General features: G+C 42.3%; 1 protein-coding gene and 1 long non-coding RNA gene across 4 annotated transcripts in view; one reads left to right on the top strand and one right to left on the bottom strand.

Annotated features, from left to right (window-relative positions):
* Positions 1–336: 336 nt before the first annotated feature.
* On the bottom strand, positions 337–2,486 carry LOC115520777. The gene is made up of 3 exons (XR_003970864.1): positions 2,422–2,486; positions 1,694–1,867; positions 337–649 (listed from the first exon to the last, which is right to left on the bottom strand). It is a non-coding gene; the product is annotated as an uncharacterized LOC115520777 (long non-coding RNA).
* A 90-nt stretch (positions 2,487–2,576) lies between these two features.
* Positions 2,577–23,467, top strand: part of ERAP1 (endoplasmic reticulum aminopeptidase 1) — a 47,677-nt gene continuing 26,786 nt past the window's right edge. Inside the window, exons 1-7 of one of the 3 annotated variants that reach the window (XM_030325280.1) lie at positions 2,577–2,657; positions 8,958–9,501; positions 11,260–11,398; positions 14,043–14,177; positions 20,990–21,110; positions 21,838–21,992; positions 22,340–22,453. In XM_030325280.1, coding sequence (XP_030181140.1) covers positions 8,975–9,501; positions 11,260–11,398; positions 14,043–14,177; positions 20,990–21,110; positions 21,838–21,992; positions 22,340–22,453 — 1,191 coding nt within the window. In that variant the 5' untranslated portion in view covers positions 2,577–2,657; positions 8,958–8,974. The remainder of the gene's footprint in view (positions 2,658–8,957; positions 9,502–11,259; positions 11,399–14,042; positions 14,178–20,989; positions 21,111–21,837; positions 21,993–22,339; positions 22,454–23,467) is intronic. The other 2 variants (XM_030325287.1, XM_030325297.1) reach the window with 2 other exon arrangements.

Below are 23,467 nucleotides of genomic sequence, written 5' to 3'. Positions count from 1 at the left end.
TCTCCATATCCTCAGTAAACTCTGCTCTCACTTCCTCCTGGCTTGCATTTGATTTCTATTCTGCATGAAGACAAGGACTCTGTTGGCTCGTCCTGTGGGATGCCCTCTGGGTTCTCAGACCCAGCCAGCCTCGGTCACTTGGACCAGTCACTGTGGCCAGAGAATGGGGTTGCTATGTTCATCCTAGACTAAGACGGAGTCATGTGACTATGAATTTACCAGAAGGAGGAAAAGAATGGGTGCTGAACAGACAAAAGTGGGAAAGAAAAGCCCCTAGAGACATTTCAAAGGTAGCAAAGTGTAATACTTGATGCTTGGCAAAGTGTTTGTCACAGAGGCAAACATACATCACACTTCCAAGTGCTCCATGCCTCTTATAAGTTAGATTTACAATCAATTTTACAATTATTATTTTTTTGTCCATAAAATATTCAAAATTACTTGAGGCTTCCTCATAATTATTTTTTTATTTGCTCAGCTTCAATACAGTTTAATATTCGTGGTGAATATTGTGATTGGCTTACTCAGTACATCTTCCAACCTTGTTTCAGAATTCCTCACTCCATTGCAGTCTGGAAAGCAAATACTTCTTTGCCCAGATCTTGCTCCAGAGCTCTGGGTGTACATTAGGCTCCGCCAAACAGAAGCACTGGCAGGAGAGTAGAATTTGAAACTGAGTTTTAATTGGAAAGAGAGGCCAGGCTTGAGAGGTTGATTTTGCTGGGCAGACTGTAACATCATGACATGATTCTGAAGCCATCGGCTGGGCTAACAACTGCCCAGTTTAGCAGATGGCTTCTGAGTTGTGACAAGAGAACCAGTTTCAATGGTGGCCAGGTTCTACATTGTGGTTTTGGAATTTGTTCTTGGAAGCTCCTCCTAGTGTGTGTTCTTTAAGCCTTCCCACTGATTAGGTGCCTCATGTAAAAGCCTGCAACAAATCCTTTTTAAATTAAATACCTTGAATAGATTCTCTTCTCTGTGATTGAACCCTGACTGATACAACATACAAATTAGTCTTTAAAATGTCACTGGTCATTTTAGTTATTTTTCCTTTCTGCCTTTTTAATTACGTGCATACAAAACACAAAATGAGGTTGGCATTATTTGTTGCTTTCAATGAACAGGTGAATTGGGAAGTGATCACAGTCCCTAATGAGACAAGGTTTCCTAGATTCCTAGGGAACACCTGCTATTATTCAAAATGCCTGGTGGGAGATCTTCCATTTGCCTCTCCTGATCCACAAAGCATGCATGAGTTTACTGGACAGAAGTTCTCATGTGAGCAAACTGGATCACTCACTGACATCTGGAGGCCTTGGAGGCTATAGCTATCCGCTCACATTGCCACCACAGCTGCAGATGAAAAACATCACCTGATCCCAAAGCCCATTTCTGGTTGAATTGTAATGAAAAAACTTCCCTTGATCTCACCTTGTTTGGGGCTTGGGACAGGATGTTAATTTTGTATCACAAAATACCCTTGACTGGAGACACTATGCAGAACAAAATGTATTTTGTTCTTTTTCTAAAGGAAGAAAAATTGAGAAACAAAGGTTGAGAAATTCTGTTTGAGTGTGGTACCCCAAATTCTCAAAGGGAAAGAGACTAAACCGAGAGGAGAAAGCCTGAGTGTAGTAAAAAAAAAAAAAAAAAAAAAAAAAAAAAGTCTCAGAGGGATTGGTCCACTCACCAACTTGTAGCATTTGGTGAGCATGAAAGCTTGCGTTTTCCTGTCTTATTATTTCATTTACCCTCGATTGTTTAAAGAGGGTTTTTCTCTTTCTTTCTTCTTTCTTTGTTTCTTCCTTCCTTCCTTCCTTCTTTCCTTTTTCTTTCTTTCGACATTCCATCCAGCCTTAATATTCTAAGGGGAGCGTAGAAAATGGTCATTTGATTTGAAAAAGCAGAGGAAGCGTTTTAATATGGGGAGCAGCAAATGGGCGGGTGGGGGGGTGTTCCGAGTAGCCCCCTTGGTAGTGGTGGGGAAGTTCCAGGGAGGTATCTAACCCCTTCTTCCTCTGAGGCATCTCCTAGCATAACTCCTGTCCATTAAAAGCCCAGAAGTTTCAGCATTTCACACAACAAAGAATTGTTCTGGGTTCATTTTTCTTTCGGAGGCGGGCCAAGAGCTCCCAGTCCATTTGCAGAGACGAGATGATGGACACCAGTTGAGTCCAACCGGCGTCGAGCCCGTCCAGGCTCCGTAGAGAAGCAAGCTCGAGGCCCGCCCGGGTCACCTACGGCCGCACCAACCCTTTTTTAATGCGCCCAACCCTGGGAGTGCCAAAGGCTAACCACTGTTGCGGGGGGGGGGGGGGGGGGTTTCAAAGACACACTCAGAGAAAATGATCTGCATTCATAAAGGGGTGCTCCTTCCGCCCGATCTGCCCTGCGTTGCACCTCCTCTGTTTCCCTTACGTGCAGCACTCTTGCGAATTCCCGGCGGGGTTACGGCGGTCCCACCGCACAGGTTTCCCTCGTCGCAACTCCCGCCTCAGCCTAGGGCTCTCCCGCGCCTGCCGGGAGAGCGCAGGCAGCTGCGCACCTCGCGCCCGCCTGCCTGTGCCCCGGCCCCGCTTTCACTTTCTGTTCCGGGGTAGGCGAGGCAGGCGGCAGCGGCGCCAGGGTGAGTCGGCTCGGTTGCGGACCACCAGGTACAGCGCGCCAGTCCCCAGGACACCCCTCGGGGAGCGGGCTGCGGGGCTACAGAAGAGCAACCTCCGCGCGCCCGCCGGGGAGGCCCGAGGGCGCGGGGCGGAGGGCAGCGAGGCGCGTGGGAACGCGGGGCCGGGGGTTGTTGCGGGGCCCGGGCCCGAGTCCGCGGGGAGGGCGGCGGGCTCCGCGGCCTGCGGGTCCCGCTCGGGTCCTTCTGGGCCAGGAGAAGGCAGGGGGCGCAGGGCCGGTACTCCTACTCCGCGCGCTCTCGGCCCCCCTCTTCCTGGAAGGCGGGAGCCTCGTCGGTGCTCCGCCTCGCGGCTGGGTTCCTGCCAAACTCCAAGTCCACCCGGCTCCCAAGTAGGGCCAAGTGGAGGGGAGGGGCGGGGTGGACGCGGGTTTGGCCGAGAGGGGTCCCCTGGGGATAGTTACCGGAGAAAAGAACGTGGCTTTGGGTTAACTGCTGGGTTGGGTGTGTTGAAGGATCAGAGTGCATAAGTGTCAAGAACAGTTTTTTCCCTGCTTGTCTTGTACTGGCTCCCAGCCACTGTCTTCCCTTCACTCTGGCTCTAGCCGAGTTGTATTCAGATAAAGCTGTCCTGTTTGAGCAAATTAAAGTTGCCTGTTTGGGTGCCTCACTCGCCAGGTGGGCCTACACGTTAATTTCACGGAAGGAGAAGAAAAGACACTTCCTTAGCGTTTTCTGGAAGGTTCTTTGTGTAGGCCAGGTTCAGAAGGAAATGCTCAGTTTTCTGGTGAATGCCCAGAGAATTTGCTCTCAACTCAGGATGTGTTCACATCAAAAACAAGAACAAAAACGTTAACAAAAAAAAAAATGGCCAGTGTTGTTTCTTTTCCCAAAGATTTGGATTGTACAGATACACAGCACATTTTCAGGTGGGCCTAAACAGAAAAATTTTAATTGGTTAAAAAAAATTTTTTTTCAAGTGAATTCAGCATTTTTATTGTTACCAGCAGTGACCAACTGTTATCAAGTCTTGTTAATTAAATTGTTCAGGCATTTTGGAAGAAAGTCCCATGCCTCTTGATGATAGATTTCACATTGAGTGGTGTTCATAAAGGGAAGGGTGTAGTCACCCAGGATCAGTTGTCCCTGACTTCTTTGTGAGTGGGAAAAGTCCTGATCAGCAAAGGGAACCTAAATAGGTTTTTCTTTTCTTCTCTTCTCTTCTCTTCTCTTCTCTCTTTCTCTTCTCTTCTCGTTCTCTCTCTTCTCTTCTCTTCTCTTCTCCCCTCCCCCTCCCCTCCCCTCCCCTCCCCTCCCCTCCCCTCCACCTCCCCTCCCCTCTCCTCCCCTCTCCTGTCCTTTCCTTTCCTTTCCTTTAAATAAGGTTTCTAAAGTAACTTCCTGGCACCGAAGTAATGTTAGGTACTCTGTTACTGTTGCACTTTCATCTACAGCATTGGCTGTTGAAACATGCTTTATTTAGTAAGATCAGATGCCAAAGGAATATACTTTTTAAAACTTTAAAGAAATGCAGTAAAGTACAGGAAAGTCCTTGAAAACTTTTATCTCTGGGCTCTAAACCTGTGTGTTCATCTACCTGCTTGATATTTTCCCTTGGATGTCTCAGAGACATCGCAAATTAAACATTAAAAAGCGAACCCTTCATTCCCTCTCCTCCTTTGAAAACTGTTGCACCTCTGGTCTTCTCCATCTCAGTAAATGGCATGTATGACTAACCAGATGTTCATTATAGAAACCTGGCACCATTCTGATGTGTTCTTTATGTCACCCCCCCACTTCTGGTTCACCCCAAGTGTAGATGTTGAGTACATCCATCTCTCTGTCTCTCCCCTCCCTTCTGTCACTCCTTCCCCTTTTTCTGGTGACACCAGTAGAGTACAAGCCACTAGCTTATTTTATTGAGACTACTTTCTTTTCTTTGTTTAAAGTTTATTTATTTTGAGAGAGGGAGCACAAGCCAGGGGAGGAACAAAGAGAGAGAGAATCCCAAGCAGGTTCTGCACTGTCAGTGCAGAGCCCCATGTGGGACTTGAACTCACAAACCTTGGGATCATGACCTGAGCTGAAATCAAGAGTTGGAACCTTAACTGACTGAGCCACCCAGCCACCCCTGTTGAGACTACTATCTAACTGGTTCCTTGGCCTTTACTCATGCTCCTTTCTTGTTCCACGCAGCTTTTAAAAATGTGAACTGGATCCTAAGACCTTCTAGCTCAAAACCCAGTGGCTTCTTATTGTACTTAGGATAGGATCCCAAATCTTTAACATGTCTACAGTCCACATGGTGGTCTGGTCCCATGTGGCCCTTTTCAGGTTCACTAGCCTTTATAACCAGCACTCTCTACTGTCTGAGAGCCTGCAAATATGCTTGCTGTTTCCTCTCTGGAAAACTCTCCTTCTCCCTCTTTTCTTAGCTAGTTTGAATTTGTCCTTGAAATCTCAGCTAAAATATCCTCAGAGAGCCCCAATATAAATCAGTCTGCCCTGCTATTCTCTTTTTCATATGTGTGGGTTTTTCCTACATAGCCCTAATCATGGGGAAAAATTCCTCCCATCCCAGTTCCATAAGCTCTTTGAGGAAGAGGATGCATGCTATCTTACATTGCCAGTGTCCAGCAAAATCCTTGGCATATAATAAGCCCTCAATAAATATTTGTCAAATGAACGATTGAAAATATTTTAACACAGTCTAGGGGAGCCAGGGTGGTTCAGTGGGTTAAGTGTCCGACTTCAGCTCAGGTCATGATCTTACAGTTGGTGAGTTCAAGCCCCACATCGGGTTCTGTGCTGATAGCTCAGAGCCTGGAGCCTGTTTTGGAGTCTGTTTGTCTGTCTCTCTCTCTCTGCCTCTCCCCTGCTTGTGCTCTCTCTTTCTCTCTCTCAAAAATAAATAAACATTAAAAAAAAAAGAAGATATTTTAACTCAGTCCTTACAACAATGCTATGAGCGAGGTATTATCTCAACTTACACACAAACAAAACTGAGATTAAGTAACCTGTCCAAGGTCATACAGTAAGTATGTGGCAGAGGAGGAACTCAAAGTCAGGTTTTCTTTTTCTTTACTGTAAGTGTAATATATATCATTATCTTACTGTAAGTGTAATATATATTATCTGACAGTAAGCATTATATATTATTGATATAGCAATAGTTAGAGATATGTCCATCTGTATTCTCACATTTATGCTATCTACATTACATGTTCCATTTTGGTTTCCTGGCATTACATCCCCCTTTGAGACACAGCCATGATCTCTTTGACCCCCTCCCCTCATCGACTCAACCTTGCAAAGCCTTTGATATGAGGTCTCCCTGCCAATTCCTTCAGCAGCCTGTAGACCTTGCTGTCAGCTCAGAACCAGTTGGAAATTTTAGATTTCCTCCTGGACTTTTAGAGACCACTTGGGGACTTTTGGAGTCCTCCCATGCCCAAACCTGACACCTTCAATGCACTCTCTACCATCTTGGGGTACAGGTAACATCCACAAAGCTACTGCCATCAGAAATTCAAAATGGAAGCATCACACAAATTCCCTTTATTTCTGCTCTCCCAACTTCAGAAGGAATCCATCATTTTGCCCCTGCGCTGGAATTCTGCCTGAGGAAGTAGAAGTGGGCACTCTTTACCGCTTTGGTGTTAAACTTTACTCTTCTCGGGGCGCCTGGGTGGCGCAGTCGGTTAAGCGTCCGACTTCAGCCAGGTCACGATCTCGCGGTCCGGGAGTTCGAGCCCTGCGTCAGGCTCTGGGCTGATGGCTCAGAGCCTGGAGCCTGTTTCTGATTCTGTGTCTCCCTCTCTCTCTCTGCCCCTCCCCCGTTCATGCTCTGTCTCTCTCTGTCCCAAAAATAAATGTTGAAAAAAAAAACAAACAAACTTTACTCTTCTCCTTCAAATTGCTTCACTTCTCAATGGCTGGAAGCATCCTGTAGCTGGCTCCTACATGCACACACACACACACACACACAAAACAAGAAACACGTGAACAAACAAAAAAACCTGTTCTTAGAATGGGCGTGAACCTTTGATTGTGTCTTCTCTTGTGCCTCTGTGAGTGATTGTCTCTGCTGTGTTGGTACCCTTTCTGTGGGGAAGGCAGATTTAGGCACCTTTAAATGTGTGTTTGGGAGGGGAGCAGGATGGACGATGAGGGCCTGGGGACAGTGCATCAGTTATTACCTTGAAGTTATATCCCTCTGTGTGGGGTTCAAGGGGTGAGACCAGGGTTTGCCAAGGATTATCTAGGAGGTTCTCAACTTGGCTCTCCAGGAGAATCTCTAGATGAAGGTTTTTAAAAATTCTGATGCCCTGACCTCATCACCATAGATTTCAGTTTAATTATTCTAGACAGGGATCCAGGCACCCGTCATTTTAAAAGCCTCCTAGGTGATGTTAATATGCAGCCGGAGTTGAGAACCGCTGATACAGAGGTAGAATCCCATGTACCACATTGTAGCATTACTACTTTTCTTATGTGATCTGTATATTCAGGAGCCAGAGGAGTTTGGGGGAATTAGGATCACTTACCTGGACTCATCTGGCACGGATCCTTTCCTGGAAAACACCCATTAGAGAGGCGTCTCTATCTAAGAGAAATATGCTCAGTTCTCAGGCGTGCTTGCCTACTCTCTTAAAATTCACATTCCTTTTGTGTCCTATGACCTTTGAAATAAAGTACAAAATACAGTCTGCAGAATGACTCCCAGCGTGCTTTGAGCGTCATTTGGAGTCACTTCCCTCCTTGCCTTGTGAATAATCATTGTGCATGCAGTTCTCCTAGGGTTTCTTCTGTCCACATTGATTGCCCAGCCAGCCCTCCACTTTCTCCCTTTGTGCTTTAACTCCCGCCCTGGTTTCCTCTTCCTTCAGTGCCTTTAATGCCCTCCCTTCATTTTCAAATCCAACCCTTCCTTCCAAACCATGCTCCAATGCTGGTCTTGCAGGAAGGAATCCCAGAGTCACTGTGCAGCCAAAGTCACTCTCTCCCTTCTCCCCCAGCACTGTCTTTTATTATTATTCCTAAAATGCTCCACACTTTCTCTGTTGCATTTCATTGTGTATGAATGTTTCCTGCCTTTCCAGATTTTGAAGTCCTTGATTGTGGGATTTGTGTTGTGTATTATTTTATCCCACACAGTACTCAGCACATGGCCTTGTATGTAGCAGGCATTCAACATATATTTGTTAAATAATTGCAAGAGAGAATCCTGGGGATTGCTATGTTTATCACAGACTATTGGTGTGAACTCTTTAAGTCATTCCTGGCTAAATTAATATTAGATTAACTTTTGGTACGATGATTTGACAAAGATGCCGGCCGCTGTTATTGAAGGTTACTGTTAGGGATACTTGCCTCCCCACAGTCCTGGCCACTCAGCATCTGTGTCTCCTTCCTTTGCTTCCTCTATGTTAGTAATTCTCTACTTTGTGAGCTTGGTGGGGAGCCAGACCTGTCCCTTCCTGCAGAAGCTGTGAAATCCAGATTTTTGCTTTTTCCGCCTCCCTGATGGGCGGGCGGTGTGGATACCTGACCTCAGCTGAAAGAAGTATTGCCAAATTGCAGGGGCAGCAGAGACCTCCCATTGGCAGTGGCTGCAGCAGTGGCCAGCGTCTGATCCCTAGGCAGAAGGGTGGCTTCCTCCAGTGTGGGTCCAGTGTGGGTGGGAGTGGTCACCTGGCCAGTTTCTCTGATACGGTTCTGGTGTCCATCTTTGCCTGTTTTATATATTTACTTAAACATTTTTTTAAACATTGTTTCATTTTTGAGAGAGAGAGAGTGTGAGTGGGGAAGCGGCAGAGAGGAGACAGAATCTGAAGCAGGCTCCAGACTTCGAGCTGTCAGCAGAGCCTGATGCAGGGCTTGAACCCACTGACCACGAGATCATGACCTGAGATGAAGTCAGATGCTCAACCGACTGAGCCACCCAGGCGCCCCAATCTTTGCTGTTTTATGGGCTGGTTTCCCAAATGTCCTGACAACTCTGTGACACATTTGATGAACTACTTAGTGAGCTTGTTCTTCAACCAAGAACCCTGAATGATAGAGTTCATTTAAATTTGTAAAGCTAAATGATACTTTTTAAATAGATATTAAGATTGGTGCTAACCATAAACTTCTTTCTTCTATGAATCAGTAACATAGGGAAGGTAATTTTACTTTCTGGAAAAGACCTAAACCTTTTGAAAGTTTGTATCTGTATCTGTTAATCCTGGGTAGATACAATGTGAAATTACGCAATCTTGATAATATTTTAGTGACTCAATTTTTTTTTCCTTGGGGTGGGGGGCCTTTTATACATTTGTGCCACTAGGTAGTGTGAGCAAGAAGATGATATCTCTGTCCGTCAAATGGCCACTTGGAACCATGCTGCTTCTACTGTCCTCACTGTTGATTCTCTTAACTGTGTCAACTCCTTCCTGGTGTCAGAGCAGTGACACCTCGTCTCCAAAAGCTAGTAATGGGTCACCATTCCCTTGGGATAAAATTCGACTTCCTGAGCACATCAGCCCGGTTCATTATGATCTCATGATCCATGCAAATCTCACCACTCTGACTTTCGAGGGAACCACTCAAATAGAAATCACAGCCAGCCAGCCTACCACTACCATCATCCTGCATAGTCACCACCTGCAAATATCTAAGGCCACCCTCAGGAAGAGAGCTGGAGAGAGACTGACTGCAGAACCGTTGAGAGTCCTGGAATACCCGCTTCATGAGCAAATCGCACTTCTGGCTCCCGAGCCTCTGGTTGTTGGGCTCCTGTACACAGTTGTCATTGACTATGCTGGCACCCTTTCTGAGCATTTAAATGGATTTTATAAGAGCACCTACAGAACCAAGGAAGGGGAAGTAAGGTACTTTTTTTCTATTTTTTTAAAAACTTCAAGTGCTGCCCCCATACTAAATTTATGATTTCATATGGATTATCTCTTAAAACTCCCTTGATCATTGAATGCTTTCCCTTGTTTTGATTTTGCGTTTCATTTATACAGCTAAACATGGCCAGTAGATTCTTTTTTGTGTTTTTGGATGTCACGTTTCATTCTGTTTTAACCAGTTTTCTTTCCTTCAGCTCTGTCAAAGTACCTGTTTGTTTATTTAGTTAGATTTCTGGCATATAATAAATGTTTTTAGTTCTCTCGGTCTATGTATTAGTTTTCTACAGCTGCTGTAACAATGTATCATAAACTGAGTGCCTTAACACAACAAAAATTTATTCTCTCACAGTTCTGGAGGCCAGAAATTCAAAATCCAGGGCTACACTCTCTACATCTCTGAGAAGAATCCTTCCCTCCCTCTCTCTAGTCTGTGGTGGCCCTCCTTTGTTGGCATTTCTTGGCTTGCAGCTACATCAGTCTGGACTTGGCCTCTGCTGTCACATAGCCATTCCCCCAGCTTCCCTCTTCTTGTAAGGACACTGGTCTTATTAGGGCCCAACCTGATGGCCTCATCTTAATTTGATTACATCTGCAAAGACCCTATTTCCAAATGCAATCACATCCACAGATACTAGGGATTAAGACTTCAACATATTTTTGGAGGATGTAATTCATCCCATACAGCCTATAAGAAAAGTTTTTTTTCTCAGTTAAAACTCTATTTTTAGAGATCCTCACCTGCCTTTCTATTGTTCTGTTTTTAAGAAGGTATAATCTATTTTGGGAGATTTTATGCTGAATTTTAAAATCAAATTTTATTTGCTAGTAGATTATAGTCACTTATTCTTCTGATTCCATATTATTCTTTTGAGGTTAAAAAAAGGTCAGATGCTACCAAAAAGAATGTTTTGAAAAGTCAATTTTATCCCTATTATGGCCCCTAGTGATAACCACTACTTTTATTTTGGGGATCATCCTTCTAGACTTCTTTTTGGATATGGTTATACATAATGTAAGTGGAGCTATGTTATATTTTCTGTTGTATAAGGAATTTTATTTTAATATGTTGAGGAGATGTTTCATATGAATGACTATTCCTATACATCATTTTAATGACTTTATTAAAATGTATGTTTTGCATTGATTTAACTAATCCACCATGATGGATGTTTCCACCTTTTCAGCAATAGCAGTATCTTTGAAAATCATTTCCTTGGAATAAATGCCTATAAACAAAATTGCTAAGTTAAAGGGTCTACAGTCTTTTGATATTCCTTGCCACAATCCTCATCCCTAACCAATAATGTATCGGGGCAATCCTTTTAGAACCAAAAAGCCAACAGGTATGTCTCTTTAATTTACATTTCATTGGTTATTGAGGAAGCTGGGCAGTTTTTGATATGTTTATTGACTACTTATAGGCCCTTTCTCAGCGAATTGCCTGTTTATGACCTGCCTGCTATTCCACATGGTTGTTGCGTATACTCTTACTCATTTTTAAGTGTTCATTGTCTGTCAAGGCTATTAACCCTTTGTCAGATAACTTGCAGTTAATTTTCCCAGATTTTTACTTGTCTTTTTACTTAGTTCGTGATAACTTTTGTTGAAACATTCGTTTTAGTAGTGAAATCAATAATTGTGTGGTATCTTTAGGAATTAGAAACGAAACATACATCTATTTTGGAGTCCCTGGTGCTTTATATTATATTTCTATTTCACTCGCCATAATTTTAGAGTACTTGCATCAACACATTTTGAACCTACTGCAGCCAGAATGGCCTTTCCCTGCTTTGATGAACCTTCCTTCAAAGCAAATTTTTCCGTCAAGATCAGAAGGGAGCCAAGGCACCTGTCCATCTCCAATATGCCACTGGTGAGTCTGAACTCCTGCATATGTACTCACAGGAAACGTCTGTTGATAGGCTGTGCCTTGCATTTCCCCAGTGACAGTTATTAACATTCAGGTCACCTGTGTTATTTGGTTTATTGCATGACTTTTCTTATTTCATTCCCAAGCTATCCTTTTGTTTCAAGCAACAATTTATTTGTAGCCAAAGAAGAAACTGTCCCTAAAACTAGGAAGATTTCAACACAAGTCTCATTCCAGGTCATTGATATTGACAGGAGGGAAACTGTGTAAGGAATCAGGGCAGGTTTAAACGAGAGTGCCCTTCCCAAAGTGCTTTTGCCTTCATTTTGTCTTATGACCTTTTGAAAGGATTTTAAAGGGAACGCTTTGTCAAATAAGGCCATATTTCTAGTATATAGTTATTTTCTATAATTTCTATATATGATAAACTAATACTAGCTATATAATTTGTAACTATATGCATAAAATTGGGCTGACAGAACAAAAAAAGTAATCTTTTTGGAATATCATGGAATAAAAGGTAAGTAGTGATAGATAGCTCAGTTCCCTTTAAGGAAACCATTATCCTTCAATACCAAAGCAAATATGGACAGTGTTCCATCTGATTTTCAAAAGTGGTGAGAAAATGGCCGTGCCAAATGAATAAAGCTACTCAGTAAGTGCCCCTAACTCTAAGCTGATTCTGGCAGCTCAGAAAAACTCATCTGCAGGGCTATCATTCTGCAACTGGTGCACATCAGCTCCTAAAGCACACGCAGGCTTTGTTCAGAGAGCTCACTGTGGATGACACTCAGGTGGAACTGACTTGGCCCAGAGTCTTCAAGGGTATACCAGCTCCTTCCTGTGCTGACCAAGGAGGCAAAATCTTAGCACATAGGGACTCTGAGAGCCACAGCCAGCATCTAGGACAGTACCTTGCAACTCTAAAAATTCTGTAGAGCCCCTCCCCCACTGAATACCATAAAAATCCCTTCCTCAAACAAGATTCTGACAGCCCCCCTCAGAGGGCTGTGCTCTGTTCTGTGAAGGGCACTCTTCTGCAAATTTCTGCCAGCTAAGAACTTCTGTCTACTCCACCCACATTTGTATATGAAAACACAGGAAACAATTGTGCTGTTTTTCTGATATAAATTTGAGATAGAGAACATGGTGGTTCCAATTAACATTCCATCCCTGGGATGGGAATGTGTTCTCTAATTACAGAATCAGAGCTTTAAGAGAATAAAGCACAGAGATAAGATGGAATCAAGGGGAATACTGATGACCAAAAAAGATTGGTGGAGAAACTTGTAGGTTTTCGGGAGGTAGGCTAGGAGCTCCAGAGGCTTCACAAGGATGGTGGAGCTAAATCCATAGGTATCTAAGACCTCTAGGAGAGGAAAATCTCTAATGTAATCTTGCCTCTTGGACAGGAAAGCCCTCCCATTGGCAGAAATCTTATAGGATCAGCCTGAACTCAGGCTGCGGACCTGGAGTTTGGGGGAAGGACAATGGGGTCTCAAAGGATCATTTCAGTGGCTGGAAAAGCAAATAGACCATTGGAATATTGAATTGTTTGGGCAGTGGGCAAGATTTAATCACACTTAAAGGTTAATTAATTAACTTTAATTAATTATTAAAATTTCCTCTGCAATTTCCTAGTAAATAGCACAACTTCAGGAATGAAAATTTTGACTAGGGCAGAAGGCATTTAAAAAGAAGAGGTAATTTGGAGTTTTTTCCAGAGTAAACCTGGGTCGACTATCAGAGTCAGGACTTAAGTGAGCAAAGAGTGGCCATCACACACACATAACTGGTGGTTGGTTGGTATTAAAAAGAAGCACAAGGGCACTGAAATAGAGGTAGAAATAAGATTTCAGGAAAAATGCATGTGCTAACATGGAATTTCCCAGGCTGGTTCTCCTCTTGTTCTCATTCTCCAAGCTCACACCCCAGTGCTGTGTTGCCTGAGGTATTACACTTCCCTTTTTGGAAGCAGACCTCTTAGACTATACCGCCATCACCCCCACCCCACTGCAAGGCTTCTCCCTGATTGCACTTAAAGCTGATTCCAATGAAGCAAATCAGAGTTTGGAGGAAGCTTTGTCATGTCAGTCCCAAGCATGGGTTACTTTCAGTTTTTTTAGGAAAATAGAGGCTCTATTTAAGCTGTACGTGGTTACATGTTTTCCCACAGGAAAAAAAAAAAATTAGACATCGTATTTCTAGATAATTCTCAAACCTGTATTTATGGTCAGGTGGACTACCTCTTAGTGAAACCACCAATCTCAGGTTTGCTTTGTCCCATTCATATTATTAATCCTCATGTACCAGATATGAGTTAGTTTGCAACCATCTGGGGTATTGAAAAGAAATTTAGTGATGATAGTTGCACAACTGTAAACATAATAAAAAAACACTGAACTATATACTTCAAAATGGTGAATTTTATGATATGTGAATTATATCCCATTTAAAAAAATTGAGTAGAATGGTCTTAATATCTAAATTATAGTCAGGTATTAGAAAGAGAAATTTTAAAATAATTATATAAATATTGTGCTATGTACTTTCAATATTATGTCTGGTGGTAAGGAGATTTCTGTTTATAAACTGTTTTCAATGCATTGGATAATTGGATTATTTGCTGATTTTATGCTGATTTTAGGTTAAATCTGTGACTATTGCTGAAGGACTCATAGAAGACCATTTTGATGTCACTGTGAAGATGAGCACCTACCTGGTGGCTTTCATTATTTCAGATTTTAAGTCTGTTAGCAAGATGACCAAGAGTGGAATCAAGGTGAACCTGTGATTGTCACATAGGGTGGCCAGCTTGTCCTGATCTGACACTGTCCTGGTTTTAAAACTAGAAGCCCCACATTTTGGGCACATTCCTGAGTCTTGGCCCAACCAGGAAGGTTGGCATCCTATTGTTACAGATGCTCGTGTTTATAATGAAGTTCTAACACAAAAACATGCAGAGAGGCTTGGCCTGGCCTAGATCATAGTCCTGGCTCCACCTTTAGCAGGCATTCTGACCTTGACTCTGCTCCCTTTGGAACTTAGTTTATATTTCTTTAAAATGTGTAAGTTGGACCAGATCCTGCAGTGTTTTCTGAGGTTGCCTCTGGCTGTCGCTTCCTGCAGTTTAGAAGTAAATGTCACTGACTACCTGAGCAGAGGATTTCTGGCCTTGAGTAGGAAGTAAAATAGAGCAGTCTGCTTGGAGTATTAAATGACTCTGGGGAGAGCATTTATGCCAGCTAATACTGGAATACTGGAGAAAAGATCTTGTTTCAAGGAGTACTTGCCCCTTTTCTGGGTACCATTGCATAAGGAGCAACCTATTCAACTATATGTTGTTGGGCTCTGAATGCAAATAGGTTTTATTTTTTTTTTTTTTTTTTTTTTTGGAGAAGAGGAGCTTTAATTTGAAGATGCCTAATTTATTTATGCTGGTTTTCGCTGAGGCCTGAGTAGATAGGACTTCTGGGTTGGTGAAAGTGTGAAGATTTCAGCGAGAGTGGCTTGCCTGGAGATGGTATGGAAACTCTGTGCCTTTTCCCGTACCTTGCCCTGCACATCTCTTTCTCAGTTACATCCTTTTATAATAAGTAAAATATTCCTCTGAGTTTTGTGAGCTGCCCTAGCAAATTAATCGAACCTAAGGGGGAGGTCTTTGCAACCTCTAGTCTGTAGCCTGTGGGTCAGAAGCACAGATGGTAACCTGGACTTGTGAATATCATCTGAAGTGGGGGCGGGGACAGTTTTGTAAGACTGAACCTTTATGTTGTGGAATCTGGTGTATCTCTGGGTAGCGTCAGAATCGAGTTGGAACTGTGGGATGCTCAGGTGGTGTTGGAGAACTGCTTGGAGGTGTGGGCATAACACCCCCCCAACACACACACACACACACACACACACACACACACACACACACACACACACTGGAATTAGGTCCAAGAATTCTTTTTACCTATTAGTATTTTTAGGCCTTTTATTTCTTTAAACACATTAAACGTTTTATATTCTAGTTAACTGTCCTATCTGAAGTCTATGTGTCTCATTCTGTGATTTGTTGTTTCTGCTGGTTATTGTTTTGTTCCTGTGTGTACATTGAACTTACACTACCTGAGTTTACAGTGGGTTCTTCCACAGAGAATTTGTTTGCTCCTGGCAGATGCCTGGGAGCCCTTACCAGCCCATGAACCGCTTTAAATCAAATTATTAGCTTCAGGTTTTTGAGCCACCTGGTTATTGTGAGTCCAGTTGCTAACCAGCATGAAGATTAACTTGCTGATTCACTCAGGACTTCCCACAACCTCCCCCATATGGTACCAAGACTTGAAAAAGGCATTTTTTCCCCCTTGCAGTCTCCTTGAGGAAGGGGATGGCTATTTTTAGTTTATCTTTACAGAAAGGGTATGGTCCTATAGGGTTCAACTTTATGCATGGTGCATATTCTGTTGGGGTTTCCCCCCTTGGACGGGCTCTGGACTTTGTCTTCTATCCCCTGAGACCTTCAATGCTGTGAAAACCAAAGCTGAAGTCCATCTGTGTTAGTTTAGTGTCCTCAGGACAAAAGCTGGCTGCAGGGCTCTTCTGTCTAGGAGGGTCCTACTGTTACTCATTTTTGGCATTTAAGTTTTCTTTACTTTTCCATTATTCCATAAGAACATTTTTAAAAAGACCTTTTTGTTTATGTTATCCAGCATGTTGTAGTTTTCAGAAGGGGACTTGGTCAGAAATAGGTGGCATTAATACAAGAATTCGAACTTCCAATTTTCTTCCTAAGTGGCAACCATATTCCACAAAATGAAACTGTTGATGTCCATCTTCCATACAATTCTGGAGATGTCATAGACTCTGGATCTGGAGTTCTCTCTTGTTCATCAAGAGAGCGGACACAGGATTAAAATGAGACAGAGGCTAATATCCGGGAGGAGACCAGAACCCTGAGTAAGCGTCCTTGCTTCGTTTTTATTAGGATCAGAAGGCTTACAAGTGTGATGGCTGTGCACAAAGAGACAGTGAAACTGTGAATATTAACTCATGTGTTGGTGAGAAAAGGTGATCTTGAAGATATGCAGTGTTAGGGGTTTGGGTCAATACAAAGCAAAGTCCTGGCACTGGGCAGATGGTTGTTTATGGCAGGCATGAGGCCCAAGTTATGTTAATATGTTGATTTACATAAATTTCACCATGGCTAACAGTATGAGTGAAGAAAGGCCTAGCTTCCAAAGATTAACAAGCCAGGGTCCTTTTAATTTCCCTTTATGTGCAGTAATTATAGGGCCAGACAAGCCTCTGTCCTTCCAAAAAATGTTCTGTCTACTAGATTGGTCAAAGGATATGGTCTTATTTGAATATTTTGTTTCAAGATGTCTTCTAGGACCCCTGTCAATAATGGTCCAAATGCCCCAGTGAAGATTATGCTCAGTCTCTCCATAACAGGTTGTCCAAGGAATATTATTCCAGGGGTGGTCTGAATACTTGAGACTAGAGCAAGCTAGAACATTAGGAGTGTGAGATATGTTTGTTTTTTGAGGTATATCAAAGCTTGTGGCTGAGAAAAAGGTAAAATTGGCCTTTTAGAGATTTTGGTCTGTACATGTAAAAGCCAGTTGATTCTTACTTTGAGACAAGCAGATAGATTGCTAAGTTTGGTAACACACATAGGAGGTGCTGGGATAAGCCACCATTGAGGTCTTGGCATATAAAGCCAATGCTCTTGTTCAGTTTGGAAGGGCAGGTTAAGATTGGCTCCTCCCATGAATTCAGTGTCATTATTGCTACCAGGAATATCCAGGTCTAGGAGTGTTAAGCTGTCAAATATAGGTGGGTTAAGGAGATGAGCCCAATATGAATATTGAGCTTGGCCTGGACAAATGAGGACAAGGAGAAGAATCAGGGTTACCTGTATCGAATTCCTGTCAATGATGGAGATCATGGCCATCAGATGCGAGTCAGGGGTATATGCAATACCATTGTGTTGTAAGAGGATGCCGGCCTGGTTAGACAGGAGATTAAGGCTTCCCCATGTTATGTTGCATTTGTGGAGTGGCTTCAGGATGAGGAGTCAATGAAGAGGCTTCTTCCATCTTGAAAAAGGGGGGCTGGTGGCTGCTCATTAAGAGTCATTCTCTGGAAGTACTGGTTCATTGGAAGATATCCAGGGGTCTCCGTGGTATGGCTTCACCAACCAACAGAGAGGGGATCCATAGAGGTCCAGAATCTGAAAGAACACAAACATATCCTCCTCAACCCCAGGTGAGAAGTTTAGTGGGCCCAGTCCATGTGGGCCCCCTTTCAGGGGTTTGGTATAGCACCATAGGATGAGAGGGTTTATCTGATTTTGAAGAATGTCACTCAGCTGCTGTTAGTCTTTGAGGATTAAGATTTAAAAAGTTACGAGTAATCATAGCATGATCAAGAAGGAGCTGAGGTTGTAATGTAGATAGCCATGGGTATCTCTCCCTTTTTTGTTTTTTTAACACGTTTTTGAGCATACTATGTGCTCCTTTTACAATTTCTTGGCCTTGTGGATTATAAGGAATGGGTAATTCCAACCAAGGCTTAAGTAAAACAACTTAAAAAGGGCATGCTGTCCTGTCATTTTACCCTTTTTGTTAAAATTTTATTTATTACCTTTAACAAAAATGTATGCTCATTTTTTATATCTTTCTTACATATCTCTTACTTTTTTATATATGGAGTTACTTTCCTTATTTCCATTAGCCTTAATTATATTTAGCAGAATTTTAACTCTTAGAAACCTTAGTCTCCATTGAAAGCAAAGTAGTAACCAATTGTAAACCATCTGTTACATCAGAAATTTTTTAGGTGGCAGACTTATGGATCCATTAAGCATAAAGCATGCTTTTTAATAGATTTAAATGTCCTCAGTATTTTTGTCATAGAAACCAGAAGCACAAACCTACGGTTAGTAAGCAATGCTTTACCATTCCATTTGATCTGGAAGAGGCCTAAATGTTCAATAGATTTAATTTATCATTTAAGCAAAATGTTAAAGTTTCAGGTTACCAAAGACGCTGAAAGCTATTTTAACAATTACCCATGAAAACTATGAGACAAAGTTAACCATTACTTTAAGTCATCCTTTGGCTGACAAATTGGAAAAGAGATAACATGAACTTATTTGACCTTCAGTGAACCTTAGTAGAATAAAGTTTTATTATTTAATTTTGATAATTTAAAAGACATGTCTATCTTAATTACATTTTATCTGTGTCCTCTTAAAAGTTTACCATTGTCAATTTTTTCCCGTGGAACCAGTGATGAATTCTGAAGTGGGTGGCCCTAGTCTAAGGGGGTATTTTTTGCTCTTAGGAGGAAGAGTCGATGCTGCCTGAGGCATTGAAGAGCCAGATATGCAGGTTGCATCCCAGTTGGTGCAGGACCCTGAGGAGTGGGAAGGGAAGGCCTAAAGGGTGAGGTGCCCACAGTTGGCCTGAAGGCAGATAAAGGCATAGAGGGCAGAGAAAGAGTTCTCGTGGTCCTAAAGCCTGTTAGCTCAGATAGATGAGCAGGTACAGATTTTTGTTTTGTTTTGTTTTCCACTTGTGGCATTAGGCAGTCTATGTCAGGCCAGAGAAGACAGAGAAGTTCCCCAAGACAAAAGGAGTTTTGGCAGCTGCTTTGGAATATTCCTTAAAACCTCCATCCTGAGGTAGACTAACCAGAGACAGTTGGCTCTAATTATCGTAGTCATTGACCAAGGAAATGAATGAGGGAGAAACCCCCACGTGTAGTTAGAGTAGCCCGAGTATATTGGGAGTAACAGTGAGAGAGAGAGAGTCCCTTTTAAAAGAGACGGCCTGTGTAAAATAAGTCATACTATTTTAGTGCGTTGTTTTGCTGACAATGATTGGAAGCTGAGCTTGTTGCCTTAGTTGGGAACATTGTCCTGTACTGGACAGTTGTTCAAAAGACGCTGGAATAGCAGCGTCAAAGTTTTGCACAGCACGAGTTACACAAGCGTCATGAAACTCTTGGGCATAGACAGCATACTGGGCTGGAGTCAAAATGATTTTTATAAGAGAGCCCCAGTCCTAGGCACACATGGAATAGTGCCACAAATAGTTTCTAAAATGCAGATCGTAAAAGGGCTGTGGAGCCATACAGCTGAACTGATTTCTGCAATTCCTTTACTATTTGAAAGAGCAGGCCTTCATGGTCGTATTGCCCGACAACGGGAAACACCTGGAATTCACCGGCCTTCTGGGCTTCTTAATGCACTTTTGCATTGGGGTGAGGACTTTATCAGAACCAGTCGGTGAGGTTTCTTGAGGCTCGATATCGTCCCACCCTTTGGAGAGAGGGTGTGTATCTTCTGGCTGTAAAGGCAGTGAAGGCACAGGCTGACTATAAAAAAAGCCTAGGGTTTTCCTCTTTTTTGGGTAATTCTATATCTTTATATGCATCGTCTGAACTCAATGGGAGAAAGGCAGTATGGACAATGGACCAAGTAAGGATTACCTCAGGGGAGGACATTAGCCACCTCGGAATGCTGAGATTTTAATGTTTTCCCTACTCGCTCCCTAATATCAAGATCATAAGTTCCTTGTGATCTGATATCTGAGGCAGTGTTGCTGGGTAATCATAATTCAAGGAGTGCTTTCTGAGTGAAGATAGTGCCAGCCACCTTTCCCAATGATTGTAAAATATGAATGTACTCTTTCTGCTCTGGGGATAGGGAGTCTCCCATGATAAATCTCTCCAAAGTTCCGCGGCAGCAAATCCTAATATAGTTTCGCTTTTCTCTTAGTTCATCAGGAAGAGATTGTAATCTGGTGTGTTTTTCTTGGAGCTCTTTAGTCGGTCCATGGCATCCCGCAGTCCTTGAGTTGCACCACCTTCTGGCCATGTCAGGCCTGGGTCACCATCTGTTGTAGACTTAGGGTCTGGAGTTCTCTCTTCTCCAGCAAGAAATCGGGACGCAGGATTAAAATGTGAGAGAGGCTAACGTTTGGGAGGAGACAAGAGCCCCGAGTAAGGGTCCTTGCTGTGTTTTTATTAGAATCAGAAGGCTTAAAAGCATGATGGATGTGCACAAAGAGACAGTGAAACCATGAACATTAACTCACAGGTGTGAGGAAAAGGGGGTTTTGGTCAACACAAAGCAAAGTCCTGGTGCTGGGCAACTGGTTGTTTATGGCAGGCATGAGGGGCGTTGTCTGTTTATCCTAGCTTGCATAGGGGACAAGAGAGTGAGAGCATGCTACCTCAGGGACATCAAGGTACCTTTCTTTGCTAATAAGCTCCCCTCTGGGCAACTTTGGCCTGTTGCAGTTGGGCAGCAGCCCTGTATACCTGTTACCTAGGGCTGGGCAACAGCCCTATTTACCTGTTCACCTATTCTGGACCTTCCCTCCCATGAAAGCAGCTTTCTGATTCTGTACTAAATTGGGGTGCTTCGGCCCTGAATATCTAATCTTGGTTACCAAATCTTGGGTGCTTTCATCCTGTGGCTTCCTATTTCTTTATGCCTTGTTAACCCATGGGTACAAGCTCAGAGAATTCCTAAGTTTATTCCCCACGTGGAGAGAAGCCACTAAGGCATTTGAGTAACTAACTGTGCTTTCTCTTCAGGTTTCCATATATGCTGTGCCAGACAAGATACATCAGGCAGATTACGCACTGGATGCTGCAGTGACTCTTCTAGAGTTTTATGAGGATTATTTCAGCATTCCATATCCCTTACCCAAACAAGGTAGAAATTTTGCAAGATTATTTCAAGTTGTGGCATTTAATGACCTCAGCTATGTATTATATCCCCGAAATTGGCATTCCCATGGTATCTCAGCAGCCCTTCAAGTCTAGACCTCTGGCAGGAGAAGGTTGCTCCTTCTCACCCCTAATCTATACAGTAAATTTCTAATAATAGCAGGAGCAGATCTTGATAAGATTTCTGAGGCACATGTCATGGTGATAATTTTACGTTCTGACCTTAAAGATAAACTCAGTTGTATTAGTGGGCAGACAGCAAAGGGCAGAAGCTGCATCTTTTTCATTATTTGCACATATTTGGTAGAAATAGAGAGGATGCTCAATAAATTTTTCTTAACACATTTACACAGTGTAAGGAAAATCTGCAGTTTCCTTCTTAAATGGGCTTTTAAAACTATTATTTGTTTGAGATTTTAGGTGTATGGGAGTCGAGGGCATCCAAAGTCAAGTGTATAATTGAGGAAATTATTATTAAGAGTATCCAATCCCTGAATTCCTTGTCAGAAAGTTGGAAGAGGAGTCAGAAGGCCCGAGGCCCCAATCTGACTTTGTCATGCAATAGCAGAGCAACCCTGAATCACTGAGCCTCTTTTTCTAGGTTGTGATAAGTTCTTTTCTTTTGATCCCTACACCCATCCATTCTGAAAGTTAGTGTGTTTGGGCAATGTCTAGTTTAGGGACTGTTAATACATTTTTGTGTCCTTTCCAAGATCTTGCTGCCATTCCTGACTTTGAGAGTGGCGCTATGGAAAACTGGGGACTGACCACATACAGAGAATCTGTTCTGTTGTTTGATTCTGAAAAGTCTTCTGCATCAAATAAGCTTGGCATTACTTTGACTGTGTCCCATGAACTCGCCCACCAGGTACACAAGATAAATGATACTTTTAAAAATTGTGGTGAAACTACATCTATTTTGCTTTTATGGGACTTGAAAGACTATTCATATTGATACATGAAGTGTATCGATTCATCTTTACTTTGTCTTTTTTTCGATAGGAAAAATGATTTCTTTTAAAGCATAAGGTCCCATGTTTTAAAATGAATGTCGAAAGGTTTTTCTTCTTATTTTGATAAAAAATTCTGTAAATGTTACTTATATGCTGACATTGCACATATGAAATCTTTCCTTCTGAATGCCTTATGTCTGTAACTGTGTAGATAATCCAGTCTCTGTAGAAATGTATGAATAATCTAGTACTTTCCTTTTAGTGGTTTGGGAATCTCGTGACTATGGAATGGTGGAATGATCTTTGGCTAAATGAGGGATTTGCGAAGTTTATGGAGTTTGTGTCTGTCACTGTGACTCATCCAGAACTGAAAGTTGTAAGAAGTATTTACTTATTTTTAACAAGTTGATACTGCTGTTTTGTTCAGTGTTGCTGGTCTTTGATTATAGAATTCATGGAAATATTAATAACTCCCTGATAGCTTAGATAAGAATCTGGTTTCTAAAATGCTAGTGAACTTGAAAGGTAACACAAATACTTATTTCCTAACTGGATTGCTTATTTCCAAATATGTGATTGTTAGGAAATTATGTTAAATCTTATCCTCCCTTATTATAAAAAAGCTAGAAGTAATGACAGTCTGTCTGTTGCATATCATTTCCTCAACCATTAGGTTCCTCTCTGAAGGATTATGTACAGATTGCTTTTATTTCAATAGTATCCTGCTTGTCAAATCAAATATGATTCTACTTGTTTTAGGTAACTGAACACTTGTTTACTTATGAGCCTATACTCGGGAGTCCCAAACTTAATGCTTTGGAACCTTTACATGTTTATTTTAAAAATCAGGTGTTTAACTTGTGAAAATCGCATGTAGTAAAGCTAAAAAAGAAACTTACTTTAAAAACAAACAAAATCCCCCAACCAATCCTTTACCCCACTATAATTTTGACCTAGGCGTATATTAACTTCTCATTTTCACCTTCCTGTACACATAATTTATAGTTGTAATGTCAATATAACTATTGTACTACAATGGATCATAAATATTTTCCCATTTCCACATATGCCTTAATAATAAAAATGATGATGTGTGTATGTTATTCTGTTGAGTAATATGCCCTAAGAAATTAGATTATATTTGGAATTTGTCCTCCATTTTTTTTTTTACCACATAGTTTTAAATTTAAATTTCTATGGGGCGCCTGGGTGGCTTAGTCGGTTGAGCGTCCAACTTCAGCTCAGGTCATGATCTCACGGTCTGTGAGTTTGAGCCCCGTGTCAGGCTTTGTGCTGACAGCTCAGAGCCTGGAGCCTGCTTCGGATTCTGTGTCTCCCTCTCTCTCTGCCTCTCCCCTGCTCATGCTCTGTGTCTCTCTCTGTCAAAAAT

Source organism: Lynx canadensis, chromosome A1 (assembly GCF_007474595.2).
Source record: "Lynx canadensis isolate LIC74 chromosome A1, mLynCan4.pri.v2, whole genome shotgun sequence".
Taxonomy (NCBI): Eukaryota; Metazoa; Chordata; class Mammalia; order Carnivora; family Felidae; genus Lynx; species Lynx canadensis.
Note: the sequence above shows the minus strand (reverse complement) of the source record. Positions and strands in the feature narration are given on the sequence as shown.